A 14897-nucleotide genomic window follows, 5' to 3' on the forward strand; every position below is an offset into this window, starting at 1 on the left:
GGCCACCGGTTTGTGGCCTTGGCACCGGTTAACTGAAAACAAACTGGTGCCTCACTCCTTCAGCGTCTCTCAAACTACTCAGTGATGAGAAAGGAAGGGAAAGGAGTGTTTTGAAGGGAGGTTGGTTTAAATTGAGGTCAGATGCTGTTGAAATGGTTCATAAAGGCAGCTACATGTGACCTTTGCCCTCCCGCCCCAGACCAGCCCCAGGAGCTGCTGGTAGCAGCCGCTCCTGCCCCCACCCTCTATGACTGGGAGAGCAGGTCAACGCATCTCCATTGATTTGTTCATAAATACGTTCACCAAAGTGTTCTGGGTACTCTGATCGCTCTGGGGGGGTTTGTGGGTTTCGAAGAGTGGCGGAGAGGCCCCAGATAGGCTACTGGGCACTGGTGACTTGACACGTGATAAGCAGAAGCCCCCAGGCTGAAATCAGAGGGAGAGGCTGCCCAGTTTGTTCAAGAAACCTCAAATACGTCACTCTCGTCTTAGATGCTGAGAAGTGAGCGATTTCCACATTCGCACCCACTGTGCGGAGCTGGGGTTTCCAGCAGGAATGGATGAGAAGTGAGAAGCAGTGACTATGCGTCCAGAGGGCAGCAGGGTGGGGGTGAGGGGACAGAGCACCTGAGCTTCGCCAGGTCTGCGTGAGCTTGGGCTGTGAAATGTGCTCTGTGCCTGTGCAGTTTCCAAGCATTAAAGTAGCTCAAAGCTTAATGTGAAAGTTTCCCAATGTTAATAAAGCAGAGCCTGATAATAACACAATGGACTCCCGTTTATCCATCACCTAGACTTAGTAATTACTGGCATTGACCCCTATCTCCACAGTCTATTTTTTCTTTAGTGAAATATTTTAAACAAAATCCCAGGCTTAGTAACTTATCACTTATAAATGTTTCAGAGTGCATCTCAGAAAAAAAAAAAAAAACAGACCGTTTTCTTATATAATCACATGACTGTTAACACAGTTCCTTCCTAGTGTCGCCCAATACCACGTCCATTCGGAGTTCTCCAGTTGCCCCCACAGTGTTTTTTAAAGTCGGTCTGCTTGTCTGGGGATCCAGCAAGGCCTGCACATTGCATTCTGCTCTTTTAAGCTTGTGAGGGTCGCTTCCCCACCCTGAGTTTTTGCTTAATCATGTCAGTGGCGTTTTGAAACGGGCCCCACATCTGGCACTTCATCTGCTGCCTCCTTGTGTTGCGTTTAACTTGCTCCTAACCCCGCGTTTCCTGCAATGCGCAAGTTTAGCCTTGACTAGGATGCTCGCTTCTGTTTTGGGTGAGAACACCTTATGAGGGCTCCGTCCCCCTCTTCACCCAGAGGTGGAGCTGACCAGGGAGTTCCGGTGACACAGTCCTCCACCATCCACTCTGTTTCCCCCTCATCACTGGGAGATAATCTCACAGTGAGGCGGCCTAGGGGCACCCAGCCATCCTCCAGCTCCTATCAGCTTCCACCGCACGGCTTCAGTATCTTTCCATCTAACAACGCCCACCATTGTGGTCTGCGTGTTATTTCATTAGTGCCTGCAAAAGGAGATTTCCTACGTCTATTTAAAATAATTTTTTTCTCTTAAAAAGTGATAAACTTCATACGATGGGAGCAATTGCCTTCTTAGTGATCCATTTCCCCATGCAGACTGACACATGAAAACCCCCAGAGGACATCCACACTGGTTTGTTATATTTTACAATAATCTCCCTGTTTGCATCATACAGTGGGGTGCCCCTAGCAGGCTCTGCTGACATGTCTTTTCTGGCACAAGTCTGAGAACACGGGGTGCATGTGATCTCCTGGCGTGGGACCCAGAGAAACAGCTTCTTGAGTGTCAGAGAGCATTTGTGAAGTGGCTGGGCATGAACTTTACTTGAAGACCCCGCGTAAGTTGTTTGTCTTTCTTTGGCCTCCTGTAGGTGGGCTTGTTCACAGCAGTGGCTGGTATGGTTGGGTCTGTGTGTATCTGGATAGTTTTGCCTGGACATTAATTTTTAATTGATGGATATATGCTTCTACCCTTTGCTGGGTGCATTTTATTAAAATTTATATATTGTAATATATATAAGTAAATATATATCATACATGTAATAAATATATATTTAAATAAACTTTTTAAGAGCAAAAGCTAGGTAAGTCTCTGAAGAACATGCTGGCTCCCAATCATGTGATTGTGGACTCTGTAGGCTGACAGGGACCAGAGTGGTCCCCTCACCCAAGCCCCCCCGGGCTGGGGTTTTGCCCGCAGCTGCCCAGCCTTCCAGCAGTGGACGCAGCGCCTCGGCAGAGCGGTGGCCGTGGGGAGGCCCTCTGTCCGTCCCACCGCAGGGGCTGCTCTGGCCTCCGCAGGACACTCCATGTCCCAGGGACCTCACCTCCTGGGTCTGCTGGCAGGCTTGCCCCAGAGGGTCCCTGTGACTGACTGATGCCTGGAAATCAGTGATGTACAAAAGTGACTCGGTCACAGGACAGGCTGCCTCATGTGATTTTCAGTTTCAAGAAAAAAGAAAAACAGAGCTGTAGCCAAATTGAAGGTCCGCGTGGTTTATGTCCCTCTGACGCCCGTGAGTTTACAGCTCTTATCTTTCTGTGTGTGGGGTGGAGACTCAAGGTATTAGCTTGTCCTGAGGAGGGGTAGGAGTCTTTCATTTCTGTAGTCCCGTGGTCTTGCACACAGGTCGGCACATGGTAAACGCAAAATAAAAACGCGTTGAATCAGTGATTTTGAGAAGAGAAATCCCAAACGGTGGTATGACTCACTTCCATCTAATGAATGTCTCTCTTGGTTTTTTTGCTCCCAATAATTACAGCAAGCAATCAGTGCTTGTGCTGGGTCATGCTGCCCTTCACAGATGAGCCCGTCTAACCCACTCCCTTTGTGATAGGAAGCTCTGGACGGCAAAAGAGGCGAAGGACAAAGGCGGTGAGGAGGAGACTGAGCCTGAACCCATGGAGCAGCTGGTGTTTCCCCGGCAGTACCTCGGGTCTAAAATAATAATAATTCAGATTCGCAGTCTATTTGATTTTCTGACAATCTACCACCTACATACCTTGAGAAAAGGAAACTGATTTTCTTGTGCAATAAATGAGATCAGGCAGATTCATCAGCCTCCACTGTCCTACCATTAATGGATGACTTATTTCTACTCCTGCGATCGTAAAGGAGGAAGAGGACCTTCCAGTTACCAGTGTTTTTATGGGTTTTTTTTTTTTTCCTGGCTACAACAGATAAGGTTCCTGAAACAATAAACTGTTCGAAAATAGGAAGTGAAGCAGATGAAGGCATATTAAGTCTCAACTATCTTTTCTTGAACTTTTCTTGGTTAGCAGGTATCTATGTAGAGTTTAAATTTTGGGGAAAAAAATAATAAAACGCTGATAACTCTGACGAGCGCTTGGTTACGGGGCTGTGTGCGCTCTTTTCAAAGCGCTTTGTTCTCGAAACTGCTGCTGCTGGAGGAGGTGGGGGGGTTTCCCATTAGAAGGAGCAGGAGGGTGAGATGGGTCACCCACAGCCTGAGGGTGGGAAGCCCCGAGGAGGGCCGGCTCGGGTGGCCTCGGGACCCCCACCCAAACCAGCCCTGAAGCAGGAGGAGGGGATGCCCGCGGGCGGCACACACGGACCAGCGCGGTCGCCTGCGGATCCTGCTCGTGCACAGGGTGCCCTGGTCCAAACGGCCGTGAGGACGTCCTTGTGGAGCTGAGAACACGGCTTGTGACACCTCCTGGAGAAGGGAAGGCAGAGCCCCTCGTCATGGCAGCAGACCCCGGGGCCACAAGGGAGGCAGGCCGGGGGGAGTGAGACCATGAACGCACACGGTCCGGCTGCCGGGCCCTGGGCCGGCTTTCACCCTGCACGGGCCCTCGTCTCTCTTCACGGGGCTCACAGGCCTGGGAAGGTCTGAGGCAACAGCTGCTGTAAAAACCGGAACTTTGAAAAGATGACAGGATTGAGCCTGCCCTCGAGCCTGCAACCCTCCCGGCCCTGTGACCTTGTGGGCACAGCCTGGGTGCGAGCAACTTGCTCTAGGGTGTTTGGGCGCCGGGAGATCAGAGGGGAGACAGCAGTGTGTGCACCAAAGACAGTCATTCTCAGAGCGAGGCAGCGGATCAATCACCTCCCCCCCGTCTGGCACGTCTTCCTGGGGCAAACCACAGCCTCGCAGACTTGCAGCTGCTTTGTAGGCAAAGCCGAGCACCTTCACCACCCCCCCAACCCCCAGTGGGAGAGACCCGGGCAGCCAGGGCCGGGGTGGGCTTCAGCACCTGCCTCTCCCAGGCCTGACCCTGACCTCGGCACACCTGGGGCGAGGCCTACTCCCCCTTTTAGTCGGCCGCCCAAACTATCTCCTGTCGGGGGGTGGGGAGTTGGTTGTATTGGTTTGCGTTGCTCAGAGAAACAGGATATACACATAGACGCTTATTATAAGAAACTGCCCACGCGGTCCCAGAGGCCGGGAGGCCCCCGGGGTCTGCACGCGGCGCGCTGGAGGCCCCGGAGGTCCCCGTCCCCGTCCCCTTCTGGCTGGAAGCAGGAGAGGCCTGGTGTCCCGGGTCCGCCGCCGGTCGGGGAGGCCTGGTGGAAGGCTGTCCGCTCTTCTCGGTCTTCGATTCAACTGTCACCCAAAACACCCAAACAGCCTGTGACTAGGTGCCCAGTGGCCCAGCCAAGCTGACGCGGGAAGTTAACCGTCGCACTGACCTTCTGAGAAAAGCAGCAGGTCTCGCGGGGTGGCCTTCCCCCCGGGGCACGCGCTGGTTCAGCGCTAACGCGTGAGAAGCGGGGAGGCCAAGCTAGCAAGTCAGAGGAGGTGGACGCAGGCACGGGCTGTGGCCCAGGGTGTGAGGCTCTGAAGTCCTATGCTGTGCGGGGCTTTGGCGAGTCAGGAAACCTTGGCCTCTGGGTTCCCATCTGTAAAATGGGGGTAATGATACAAGTCTTCAAGGCAAGTTCCCCGAGCTTTCCACGCCTCGGTGTTTTCGTCTGGTGAACAGGCAGAATGCTACTATACCTGCCATAAAGTTGCTGGGAGGGTGATTAGGAGATGTAAAACCCTCAGTCCCTCTCTGTAATAAGTTCTCATGGAATATTCGCCATTATTTTAACACCTACTTCAGAGCAATATTGTAATGATACTTTGTATAACAAAGGTCTTTGAAAGAATATAATGGTCATATTGTGTTTTTTTTTTAAACTTGGGAAGACACCAAATTGGCAAATACTTTTTTTATGATAATAATGCCTGTTGTTTGTTAAGGGTGTGGTGAACGGGCACCCACAAGCCTCCAGAGAGAATGTATTTTTTTCCACAATTTGGCACACTGCACCAAAGTCTCAAATTGTTCATAACATCTGATAAATAGTCTCACTGCTAGGAGTTTGTCCTGAAGAAAGAATCAGAAATGAAAATAAAGATTTCTGTACAAGAACGTTCATCACACACACACACAAAAGAATGTTCATCACAGAATTACTTAAAAGAGTGAAAAATTGAAAAAAACTTCAAGAGCTTGTTAAATAAAGGTGGTTACATTTGAGTGTTTTCAATATTTTTCCTTTATATTTTCTTATGATTTCTTTTTTAAAAAAACAAAGAACCTGCATTACTTAAAAAATCAGGGGGAAGCTTACACTTCCTAAGGGGAAGGCCGGGCCTAGGTGTCCAGCGGCATGAGCTGGGTGTCGCGTGGAGGGGTGGCAGGGCCGGGGAAGCCAGGAGGAGAGAGCACAGAGGCTTGAGCCGCCCTGTGCTTTTCTGTGACGCTGACCGAGCTGCTTCCAAGCCGGGTCCCAACTTCCGTAAAATGAACTGATCAGTCCTGCCTGCCCCTGGGTCGGGGACCGAGGAAGCCCCCTCTGTGCACCTTTGACAGACATCTGCTGAGCTGCAGGATGCAGGGTCGCCTTCCCGGGCCTGGCTCTCCCCGTCCCCCTCCTGGAAGGAGCGAGACGGGCCTCTTGCCCTGCTGGCCCGTGATGGACGCACACAGGGGTCTCACGCAGCGCCCACTCTCCCGAGATGCGAGGGCGCCTTCAGTGAGCCCTGCGATGACTGCAGGAGGAAGAGCGGTCTCACCTCCTCAGCTCCTCCTCCCACCTGCCAACCCAGCATCTCTGCTTTCGGCTCCCGGGGGTCTTTCCATCCTGTGCCCCGTTGGACTGAGGTGGGGGTCTTGGCGGGGGCAGGGAGTGGTCAGTAACTTCCTGCAGGTACCCCAGCCTAGGCAGGGCAGGATCTGGACCCCGTGGCTCCGACAAGCAGGATATCCCCACACAGTCCAGAGTGGTGCGGGGCTGAGTCATCTCAGCGAGCCGGGCTTTGCCCGCCCTGCCATTCCCGTGAACTCTCCAGATCACTCACCCCAGGGCCCAGCGACCACACGGTGCCCTGAGAAAGGGCCCAAGAAAGCCCAGAATTAGTCATCAGCTCAAATCAGAATCACACAGGCCAACGTGCCCGGCGTTTGCCCAGAGGTTGACCTTAAAAAAACCCAGAGACTCCACCCCATCTCCCCTGCAGGCCACAGGCGGTGGGCAAAGGGCGGGGCAGTGGGCCTGGACCGGCTCACCCCGAGGGCAGGGCTCCTGTGGCCTAAACACCACAGCTCACAAAGCGCGTTCGAGGACGCGGCTTCGCTTGACCCGTCCGCGGAGCAGAGCGGACAGAACCGTTGCCCTCCATGTGAAGAAAGAGAGGCTGGGGGCATCTGGCCGGGGTGCCCCAGAAAGGCCCCGCTGGGATCACACCAGCTCAGGCCTGGGTCCGCCTTTAGCCTCAGCCCTGGGGCAGCATGACTGCTCTCTGTCCACTGCCCTTAAAGAAGGCTCCTAGAGGGGCTTCTCCAGGGGTCCAGTGGCTGAGAGTCTGCCTTCTGGTGCAGGGGCCGTGGGTTTGACCGCTGGTCCGGAAGATCCCACGGGCCTCGGGGCAGCGGGGCCCGTGTGTCCTGATGACTAAGCCAGGTGAACTGAGCTCTGCCACAGGAGAAGCCTGCGCACCGCACCACCGCAACTGCAGAACAGCCCCCGCTCTCCGCAACCGGAGACAGCCCACGCACAGCAATGAAGACGCAGCTCAGCCAATAAATGATCAATAACACTGTTTAAAAAGCTCATAGAAGATTTCCAGAGAGAGAAGTGGAGCAGCCTTCCTTTGCTGTTGCCCTTTTGCAGATCATATAGACAACGCAACACCCCCCCACCCTTACCCTTCCCACTATTTCTTACGATTTCACATTATGACAGATCACGACAGTCACTACCCCACAGGGGCTTCATGCGTGTCCCCTTCCCCACCAGGGACAGGGGCCACAGCAGGGGACCAGACACAATCCCTTGACTTAAGAAGCTCACGTTCTGATGGGAGAGACAAACAACAAATACAGGCAGAAAACAAGGCTTCCCATTAGTTGAGAAGAGAGACACCCATGGCGCTTAACTTGTGCCAGAGAAAGAAAAGAACAAATGGTGGTTTTTACCCAAAGGACTCTGCGGTTCCTAATGTTCTGCATCAACACCATTAATGCTAACAATGATTTTATATCCTCCAGGCTTGAAGTGTGTGGGTGTGTATTTAACACGAGCAGTTCTGTTACCCCCTTTTTGTTTTGCTTACCAGCATTTTCCAGTCTCCGAGCAGTGGGAGGGAAATGCTGAGTTTTGATAACTACTTGCAGGGTGGGGGGTCGGAGATGGAGAAGCTTCCTTTCTGCCTGTCTTTGGGGAGCTCGGTGTACCAGCAAATCGGGAGAAACAAGGTGGCAGGCCTTAAGATGGGGACTTCATTGGAACAGCCCAGGAGAGTGCCTCTGCTGTGAGCTGGGGCCTCGGCGTGTGACTTGGTCATTTCTTGTCTCAGAGACAGGGCAGGTCCGAAGGGCCGTGGTGCACTGACCTCTCCAAGACTGAAGCGTCTGGAATCAGTCCTGCCGGACCGGTAACCCCACGGGCTGCAAGGCCTGCCTCCCTTGGGGTGTGGGGGGACAGGCCTGGGTGTGTTTCTTCCCAGTGTGACCGCCGAGGGCAGCTGATGGGTGGTGTGTATCTACTCTAAAGGCTGCGCTCCATGCCAGGAGCGGGCCTGGTGAGATGGGCTCTCCAGGAGAATTTCTGAGTTCTTTTCTGCACTGACTGATGTTTCTTTAGGCCAAATCCACTTAAAAGTATAAAGACCGAATACCCAAGCCCTCCGGAAAGCTCCAAGGATGTCACAGACTCAGAACATGGATGCCCTTCAGCATTTGTCCTGGACGCGCCCAAAGGGAGTAAGGAAAAATTTGCCAGGGTTTGACAGCCACAACACCACACTTCTGCTTTGAAGTGACACCTGGCTAGCGGCTGCACTTAAATCTTTCCCCCTCCCTCTCTCTGAAACCTCCAAAATGGGAAACGTCCTTTAAAATAGTAAGAAGAGAAGATAGGCTGCCCTCAAGGGGGGGCCCATGACGGGGCCGCTGCTCTTGGCCCGACTACACACCAAATCCCGAGCGCTTTGAGGTCAACCTCAACTACTGGGTTGAGTTTTGTCTGACCCAGTGTTCGAGTCACCCGCTCACACTCATTTCAGTCCCTTCCACTCGAGTAAAGGCAGACACAGCTGTCGGCTGAGGGCAGCAACAGTGTTTATTGAGAAAGGGGAACTCACGCCGGTCAGAGCATCCAAGCGACCGGGGACAGATGCTGGAACCGTCTGTCCGCAGGGAGGCGCCCGCCCAAGTCCAGAGTGAGTCCTGCAGCTTCTTGGGAGTCGGGGGAGATACAGGACGGGCTTCCTGAGGACGCTGGCAGCAGGAAGGGGCAAGCGGCGACAGCACCGTCGTTCCCATGCTTTGGTGAGCGTTGAAAACGAAGAGGCTGACACGTGATTCAGCACAGCCACCAAGACGGCAGAACGTGAAGGTCCAGATTCTTTGGAGAGGGGCCAGAGAGTTTGGCTTGGAGAAGGTATTTCTCAGCAGGCAACGGCGATTGTAGGGAATCAAAGGTAAGGGAGCCGACCGAGACAAGAATGGCCTCTGGGGAGTCTCTCCCAGGGGGCAGAGCAGGGAGGCCACTTCCCTTTCCGAGCCCGGGTCGGTGTTGCCTGCATCTCCCAGGACGTTTACTGCGCTGGAGACAAAGCGTCCAGGTGTCCACTGGGCGGAGCGGGAGGAGAGCGGGTCTCAGGAGCCGGGCCGGGGATGGGGGGGACGCTGGAGAAGCTGAGATTCTGGGAAAGCTCGTGAAGGAGACCCCGGGAGGCCCCGCGGTCCCGGCAGAGCGGCCCGCTGCGCTCGGGGCGGTCGGGGAGGCAGGTGGCGGTGGGGGGCGGCCCGCTTCGCTTCCCCGTGCCGCCCGCCGCCCGCGGGCCGAGCAGCTATGGGCGGACAGCCGAGGGGGCGCTCGCCGTCTGGGCTCGGCCGCCCGCGCGGGCCGGGCTCCGGAACGGGGAGCCGTCGTCGCCGGAGAGCGAGGACGCCGAGCTGCTCCCGCGCGCTGGGCGGTCGGCGAGCCCGCAGGCTCCGCGCTGCCGCAGCTGTGCGCGGAACGAGCGGTCGAGCAGCAGGTAGATGAGCGGGTTGGCGCAACTGTTGACGAAGGCCAGGCAGGTGGCGACGGTGAGGCCCCAGCGCAGCGCCAGCAGCAGGCGGCAGGGCAGCGGCAGCGCGCCCAGGCTCGCCAGGTGGAAGACGGCGCGCAGGGCGCAGAAGGGCAGCCAGGAGCCCACGAAGGCGCCCTCGACGGCCAAGATGATGCGCAGCGAGCGGCTCCGGGCGCGGCCCAGGTGCGGCGGCCCGCGCAGGCGGCGCGACACGCGGCAGTAGCAGACGACGGTGACGACCAGGGGCAGCACCAGGGTGAGCAGCAGCAGCAGCAGGCTCAGGCCCTGGAAGGCGTCCGATGGCTCCTCCCCGCACTGGCTGCCGCGGGCCCCCGCTGGGCAGCGGCCGCAGGCGGCGGAAGGCCAGCGAGGGCAGGCCGGCGGCCAGCGCCGCGGCCCACACGCCGGCGCAGGCGGCTAGCGCGCAGCGCCGGGAGCGCTGGGAGCGCGCGGCCAGCGGGCGGCCCACGGCCAGGTAGCGGTCCACGCTGAGGCCGGCCAGTAGCAGGGCGCCCGCGCAGCGCGTGCCAGCTAGCGCGAAGCTGCTGAGCTTGCACAGGCCCTCGCCGAAGGGCCAGCGGCCGCCCTGTGCGGCCGCCGCAGCCCACAGCGGCAGCGTGAGCACGAAACCCAGGTCGGCGGCCGCCAGGTGCTGCACGAAGGTGTCCACGAGCCGCCGCGGGCCTCGCGTCCCGGACAGCAGCCACAGCACAAAGGCGTTGCCCGGCAGGCCCACGGCGAAGGCCGCCAGGTAGAGCACGGGGATGTAGGCGTGGCTGTAGGGCAGGTCCCGCGCAGCGCACAGTTCCCCCGGCTCCAGCTCGCCCGGCGCGCCCGACCCCGAGTAGTAGTCCCAGGGCGCCGTCCCCGCGCTGGGGCTCCAGGGCTCCGTGGGGCGCATGGCCGGAGACGCCCGGTGGCGGACGCAGGGCCAAGAGGGAGGGTGGCTCTTCACGGCCCGTGCCCAGCCCAGCACCTCCCTTCCTGCCGCCCCGGGCCAAGGCGACTGGGTGGGCAGGAAGGGGTGGGGGCAGGGGGAGGGGTAGGCTCCTGGGCCGAGAAGGGGGCGAGATTCGGGGTGGGGCGGAGGGCGGGGGACGGGGACGTGGCTTCCCAGCTGGGTCTTTGGAAGAAAAGTCCGTGGGCTGGATCGCCGCCCTGCCTCCCGTGGAAGCCTGACCTGTCCGTCCATCAGTCCCTGGTTTTACTCATGAACTAAGACCGTCACCGGTCTCAGGGGCCAGAGGGCCGGTAGGAGAGGCTCTCAGAGGCTCAGTCTGTCTCATCCCCTCCTGGCTCCAGGCTACTGTCTGTCTCTGAGGATTTTCCCCAGGGAGGTGCCTGCTGCCAAGATTTCCCTGGTCTCTTTGCAGAGCCGGCGGGTGGAGGGAGCCTGCCCCTGGGAGCCTCCCTGCAATCAGGGACTGAACACCAGACTCTCGATGGCGTTAGCTCCCTGAACTGCTGGGTCTTAGCCCAGGGTGGCGTTTCTGACCAGCTCAGGTTGTCAGAGAGTCACGGGAAGGATTTGAACCTGGAGAGGGAGCATCAGCCTGTCCAAATGAGGCAGCAGAGCCTGCGGTCCAGACCCCAGCCCTTCCCCACCTTCCTTCCTGGGCAGAACCTACGTATGGAGCCAAACTCGGGTGTTAGGCGTGGAGCGCAAGATGGAGCCGGACTCAGCGGCAGAGGCATTGTCCTCAACCAGGAATCGGGAGTTTTGGAGGAGGACAGGATCCCCCATGGACTGAGAGGCGGGAAGGATTCAGAGAGAAGGGTGGGCATGTAGCCTGGCCTTGGAGGAGGCGGTGGGCCAGGGCGAGGATGGGGGCGGGGTTCCCGAGGATGCTGGGCATCCAGTCAGGCCCCAGCTCCTCTTAGCATGTCCTCCCGTGAGCTGCTGCGGGAGGACTGCTGTGGCATGAACCCTCCACAGAGCCGCCGCCTCGTTCTCAGCAGGAGAGGATGAGCCGTTGGGTCATCTGGCGTTAGAAATTCAAGGCCGCTTATTCTTCCATTTTATTCCGTTCAGTCCTGTTACAGCAAGCACCTCCGTGTGGCAGGCCCCATTTTGGGTGTCACAAGAGATGCCGGTTTTGACCTTGGACGGTCACTAATTAGGCCCCAGAGACAGATCCATGTGTCCCACGTGCAGTGGCCAGCGTTCCAGAGGTCACACATCCTGGCGTAAAAGTTAACGAAGTCCCCCTGGAGCTCGAAGGAGCGGGCAGCCCCTCTGATTGAGGAGTAAGTCCTGAGTCTTTCCTGGCACCCGAGGTGGGTTCCAGAAAGGTGCTGGAGGCTGCGTTTGAGCAGCAGAGCCGAGGCGGGACGAGGCGGTGGGAGGGGACTGAGGGGCCCCTGGACACGCGGCGGGGGGCAGAGCCCACCTGCACCCCCAGGGCAGGGCAGTGCCGGGCTGTGGACAGACACGCAGAGGCCACAGCGGAGCCCCGAGCTGGGCAGTGGTCATGTGTGCGGGGGACGGGGAGGGCCAGACGGGGGACTGGCAGTGGGGATAGCGAGGACAGGACCCGTCCAAGAGGCCCTACACGCGGGGCTCTCATAGCCGAGCAGGCGGGTGGGCCTGGGCGGCCGGCAGGAAACAACGCAGGTGCTGCCCGCCCGTCCGTCCACTGAGGTCGGGGCCGCGGAGAGGTGCGTGTGTTCTGTTCCATGTTGACTGGAGTGGGTGCTGGAATAATTCGCGATCCACACCAGGCCCTTCTGAGGGTGAAAGCAGCATTATGACCATCGACCTGGGCCGTCGGCCTGCCCTGTGCCAGGGACGTCAGGTGTCTGCAGCCACGGCGCGTCTGTCTGCGGGGACACCCGGGGGAAGAAAGCGCCAGGGGCACGTGGGGTGTGTGCGCACTCCCCCGCAGGGGTGACTGGCCAACGGGAAGGGCAGGTGAGGCACGAGGCGGGGGTGGGGGGGGCCTCTGAACCGCCCTCCCCGTGCCCGCCCCCAGGCCCGGGTCTCCCCTGAAGGCCCCCGCCCGCAGTGTGGAGACCCAGTGGGCTGCCTTCTCAGGTCTGGTCAGGCTGCTGGCGGAGGACGCTCTCGTCCTGGGAGGCCCCGCAGCCTCCAGCCCTGGAAGGCCAGCCCAAGCTGTGCTGCCTGTCCTGAGCGGGGCCACGCGGGGACTGCCAGGGGCAGCCGGGGACAGGCGCCGTGCCTCCTGGGCGCACAGCAGCCCAGGCCCGGGGCGTGTGCGGTTCTGAAAGCTCGAGATGAACGCCCAGGAGCCGCAGGGGAACGAGAAGAGCGGGGCAGGGCACCCAAAGGGCCGTTGAAGCAGGGCTGGGGGGGCAGACCTGGCTGTTTATCAGAAAGATTGCTCCTCGCGCTTCCGGGGCTGTGGCCTTGTGGTCCTGGGTGCGCAGCGTGTTCTCTCTGCTGGGGCCCGGGGGGCAGGAAGCCACGGGGCCTGGCCTGCCACATGGCCAGCCTGGGTTCAGTGACCAAGGCCAAATCCATGATGCCAGCCTCTACTCCCCCTCAGGGGACCCCCACAGGGCTGGAACCAGTCCCCTGATGCATCTCATCCTGGTGAGCTGAGAGTGCAGGCCCCTGCAGACGGGCATGGGGCCCGCAGGGAGGAGACGGCCTGCCTCTCTCCACCCGCACCCCAGGGCCCTCTCAGGCCCCCAGGGCTCCAGCCGTCCAGAGGGCGAGTGGCCTGGTGAGCCGGGTCAGCCTTGCCCAACCACAGGATCATCAGCTCCTGGGGTGAACACGGCTCCCCGTCATCGTGCTTGGCACAGGCCTGCTGAGATCAGAGGAGAGTATAAATACATAAATATCCAGGACTTTGAACTGGATGGCTTCCAGGAAGTTTTTCTTTTTTTATCCCCAGTCTTTTACCACTTTCCCCCTCAATGTTAATTTTTCTGTCCAATCATCTTAACTCTTTGGGGAAAATTTTGAAAGTTCTCTCGCCTTTTTCATTGTGAAAGCCTTAGTCACGTCGCAGAATGTGGAATAAGAAAAGGTGTCCTGGCCCTCCGGCAGCACGACATGCCGGTGACCTTCTTTCTAACCAGTGAAGGACATTTTCAAAAAGGAATTTGTGATCCCATTGCTCTTGGGTTTTCTGTTTTGTCAACATTGCATTTCAGATGTTCTCCACGTACATATTTCTCACACACCTGTTTCAGAGATGTGTTTGTAGCCAGAAGGTGCACAGTTTCATAGTCTGCTTTTCTCAAGTAATGCAAATCCACATTTTCCTATGTTGCTAAGTCTTCCGATCCCTCTGCTTTGGTCATTTAGGTTGTTTGTAGCATTTTTTTTTTTTTTGCAGTATTTGTATTTATACAAATTTGTAATAAATAACTGCACTTACCACTTTTTTCTTCTTTCACACTGTTCTCTGAGTATAAATGCCTTTGTGAAGGACAAAGACTATGAAATTTTTTGTGGCTTGATACAATTGCTTGCAATGATCACTAACTGGCATCATAGGAGAGCACAGCTTCAACACAATCTTTTAGAGATGCTTATTGGTAAAATATGTCTTTCCACTTTAACAGGTAATGAGGTGAAGTGGTAACTCACTTCAATTTACATTCTCTGAAAACAGTAAGATTGAAAATGTTTCCAGATGTAATTCCTCTCATGTGAACTAATTATGTCCTTCAGACATTTGTTTATCTATTACAATCTTTTGTGTTTCTAATAATTTGTATCAACTATTTATTTAGAATAAATCATTATTCCATTTGGTTCCCAGGCTTTTTTTCTTAGCTATTTAAAATTTTTGTTTTACATTTTCATAGTCAAATTCATTGCTTTAAGCAATTTCAGAGTTTAGAATGTTACTTTTTCTCTGATGATCTAAAAACATTCACTTTTATTTTTTAAATGTATTTATTTGGCTGCACTGGGTCTTAGACACGGCACACGGGATCCAGTTCCCTGACCAGGGATGGAGCCTGGGAGCCCTGCACTGGGAGTGCAGAGTCTTAGCCACTGGACCACCAGGGAGACCGCTTCAATTTTGTATCCTCTTTTTAAATCCACATTTTTTTTTTTTTTTAGATTTCTAAGTTTCCCACCACCACCACATTAAACATATTTCTAAGAACCCCGCTGCACCGCGATGTCAAGTTCCCTGTGTATTCAGCCAGCACGCTGCGTCCGTGTCTGCGTGTGTCCGGGGAACAAACGGGGGCTTGCTGGTGGGAGGCGCTGGCTTCCACGTCCGCTTTACCACCTGACCGCCATGTGCAGCTGGGCTCCAGCTCCCGTCTTAGAGCAGGCGGGACAGGGCCTATCTGACCGGGGGGACCCCGTGGGACAGCCGGGGAACACTCCA

At 56.6% G+C, this 14897-nt stretch overlaps 1 protein-coding gene and 1 long non-coding RNA gene across 3 annotated transcripts; one reads left to right on the forward strand and one right to left on the reverse strand.

Annotated features, from left to right (window-relative positions):
- Nucleotides 1-8600: 8600 nt before the first annotated feature.
- On the reverse strand, nt 8601-10587 carry GPR25 (G protein-coupled receptor 25). The gene is given in 2 exon segments (XM_020907014.2): nt 8601-9909; nt 9911-10587. Coding segments are annotated over 2 exon segments (1125 nt in total). The 5' UTR covers nt 10478-10587; the 3' UTR covers nt 8601-9351.
- An 89-nt stretch (nt 10588-10676) lies between these two features.
- On the forward strand, nt 10677-14306 carry LOC139037402 (uncharacterized). 2 transcript variants are annotated; one of them, XR_011490180.1, is made up of 3 exons: nt 10677-11823; nt 12298-12487; nt 13083-14306. It is a non-coding gene; the product is annotated as an uncharacterized lncRNA (long non-coding RNA). The 2 variants fall into 2 exon arrangements; XR_011490179.1 differs by having other exon boundaries at nt 10677-12487.
- Nucleotides 14307-14897: the final 591 nt, after the last annotated feature.

Source organism: Odocoileus virginianus, chromosome 11 (assembly GCF_023699985.2).
Source record: "Odocoileus virginianus isolate 20LAN1187 ecotype Illinois chromosome 11, Ovbor_1.2, whole genome shotgun sequence".
In the NCBI taxonomy this organism is placed as follows: domain Eukaryota; kingdom Metazoa; phylum Chordata; class Mammalia; order Artiodactyla; family Cervidae; genus Odocoileus; species Odocoileus virginianus.